This window comes from Crassostrea angulata, chromosome 4 (genome assembly GCF_025612915.1).
Source record: "Crassostrea angulata isolate pt1a10 chromosome 4, ASM2561291v2, whole genome shotgun sequence".
Classification (NCBI taxonomy): domain Eukaryota; kingdom Metazoa; phylum Mollusca; class Bivalvia; order Ostreida; family Ostreidae; genus Magallana; species Magallana angulata.
In genome coordinates this window covers 22,032,978-22,035,411 of record NC_069114.1, presented here as the reverse complement: position 1 = coordinate 22,035,411, position 2,434 = coordinate 22,032,978, and the positions used below count along the sequence as shown (strand labels likewise).

Sequence of the window (2,434 nt, the reverse complement as noted above, 5' to 3'; positions counted from 1 at the left end):
TAGTGATTTATATTTATCTATGGTCATGTTTAAACTGACGTCTAGATTTAAAAAAATGTCCATCTTTGCATAACTATGTACGTGCAATTCAAAAGAACTCAAAATGCATTTAAATTTCGGTGCTTTTCCTGCTTTAGTAGAATAGTTGCTTTGATTTCCTCTTGATCATAAACCTCAGTTGTTGCACGTGCTCCAAAATGAAATTAGTTTTGAAATTTATAACAGATTAAGTGTGTGTTAAAAAAGTTCCCAATGGCAGATATATCTGAGACTGTATACCTATATATGGTAACAAAATATACTAACCCTATAGATGCACCTCTTTGGAATCATTAACATTCGTGGGGGCCACTTTTCGTGGATTTCTTAAATTTAAGAGGTTCGTGGGGACGTGATTTAGTTTATTATCTTATACTTACTAAAGATATATGACTTTGCAACCCTAATTTTTTTATTTGTGGAGGATGATTATTCGTGGATGAGAGGTACATGTACATGTACCCACAAAATTGAACTAGATCCATATCGCCCTGACTGTATCTACGCATCCAAAAATGACACATTCAATGTTTGTCACAGTGATGATTGGGTGCCTATTTTACTCGATGTTCATAACAGTACTATTTATTTAAAAATAAAACTGAGTGATATGACATGACTAAAGACACATTTCTTGGCAGTGGTTCATTCTGTCTATTGTAGATTGTTTAAAATGTCATTCATCAAATTGGTTTGAAACATGTGTACATTTCAATCATAATGAAACAGAGAAAAAGAGGAAAAAACACGCATTTCTTCCAATTTAATAATTTCCGAGAATACATTTAGAAGCGTGTAGGCGTTTTTGTTGGCAAAACTGGCTTTCCAGTGTCATAATGAGACCAGGTTTTGATGACGTCATAGAAGCTGTTTCCCGGACAGTTGGTGTGGCCCACGTCTCGGTGACCGTACAGTTTGTAGTCCGGCGTCAGTTTGTGGTTCTCCACCAGACACACCAGTAACTCCTGCAGTGCCCCCAGGGCTGCACTGTTGGGGGGTCCGCGCTGGAAGTTGCCCATGACGGCGATCCCTAGGCTGACGATGTTCCAGTATGGCATGTGTCCCCCTACCGTGCTCCATCCCCTCCCCTCGTAAACGTTCCCGTCCTCTCCAATCATAAAGTTGTACATTATGTCGGAATGACCTGAAATATATCATTACTGAATTAAAAATCCCAAATCTTTCAGATATATGTCTTACAAATACTTATATATAATAACATGAATTTCAGTGTATTTATCTACATACCATATATTTCAAATGAGTTAATACTTAGTAACAACGTTTAAATTGCGCTTTTCCAAACGCTACTTTACATGTAACTAAATCAACACCTTAGAACTATTCTCCCCTCAAACAAGTTTCTTTCTATAAAAAAAAATCACCAACAACGTTTACATTCAATAGATTATATAGATTTCCTTGTATACATATCTGATTTATGATGATTATATACTTTGATTGTTCATATGGAAGTTCTGCATGTCCTGTAGTTCCTGGATACAGGCTGCTTTCGTTGTGCAATGGTCCCTGTCTGTATGGTGGATCAAAGCGACAGTCACGGGTGTGTGTAGGTGATCATGGTCATTGGGGGCCCGGGCTCCCCAGTCATCACGTGATATAATCGTCACGTTGCAAACCGCACAGAGAGCCGCTTATGAAAAATGATGATGGTTGATTAAACTTTTACCATTTGAAATGACTTATTATCATTTATGTTCGTAACAAAAGACTGCAAACACAAAGCAGAAACCAAAGCAACATGCAACTAAAATCTCAAACATAAAAGTTTGGAGGAAAATACAATTTAATTTGGGAAAAACACAAAACTTTTATATTTAAAGTTCAATTAAAACAAACTTTACAACAATAATTTAAGTGTATGCCAGGTTATCGATCATATACATGCCCTTGCTTGTTTAATGTTTCAGGAGAAAGGCCACACATCATAACCTTACAATGTTTGAATATTTTTTTTTATCAATACCTAGTTTTTACGATTGAATCCATTTAGTAACCAATTAGAGGACCACCTTAAGAATTGCGTAATTCAAAAGTGTATTTCTTACTCTGTATGCACAGAAATAGAAATATGACAAACATCCTTCCTTGGCACTGCGCTATTTGCATGAAGTGTTGTATCACTAGTATTTGAGTTTGTAGGCCGAAGATAAGATATTGCACACCATGGATTTCTGCACACATGTTGGAATAAGGAATCGGACACATATATATATATATATATATATATATATATATATATATATATATATATATATATATATATATATATATATATATATATATATATATATATATATATATATATATTCATTACTTTTAGTAGTTCAAATCCACCATATCTTCAAAGACAATTACACACAGACAATGAAGT

The 2,434-nt window shown here is 34.7% G+C and overlaps 1 protein-coding gene across 1 annotated transcript; it reads right to left on the bottom strand.

Moving 5' to 3' along the window:
- Positions 1-787: 787 nt before the first annotated feature.
- LOC128182492 (peptidoglycan-recognition protein SC2-like) lies at positions 788-2,208 on the bottom strand. The gene is made up of 3 exons (XM_052851129.1): positions 2,109-2,208; positions 1,496-1,693; positions 788-1,183 (listed from the first exon to the last, which is right to left on the bottom strand). Exons 1-3 carry the CDS (start codon positions 2,167-2,169, stop codon positions 825-827), a joined length of 618 nt encoding a protein of 205 aa, XP_052707089.1. The 5' UTR covers positions 2,170-2,208; the 3' UTR covers positions 788-824.
- Positions 2,209-2,434: the final 226 nt, after the last annotated feature.

Bases quoted from the DNA above. Each gene is read 5' to 3' on its own strand.
- LOC128182492 (XM_052851129.1), bottom strand. From the start codon at position 2,169: ATGCAAATAGCGCAGTGCCAAGGAAGGATGTTTGTCATATTTCTATTT. The intron at 1,694-2,108 runs GTAAGAAATACA...ATTTTTCATAAG, and splicing joins TCTATTTCTGTGCATACAGA to CGGCTCTCTGTGCGGTTTGC. The intron at 1,184-1,495 runs GTATATAATCAT...GATATATTTCAG, and splicing joins CTTCCATATGAACAATCAAA to GTCATTCCGACATAATGTAC.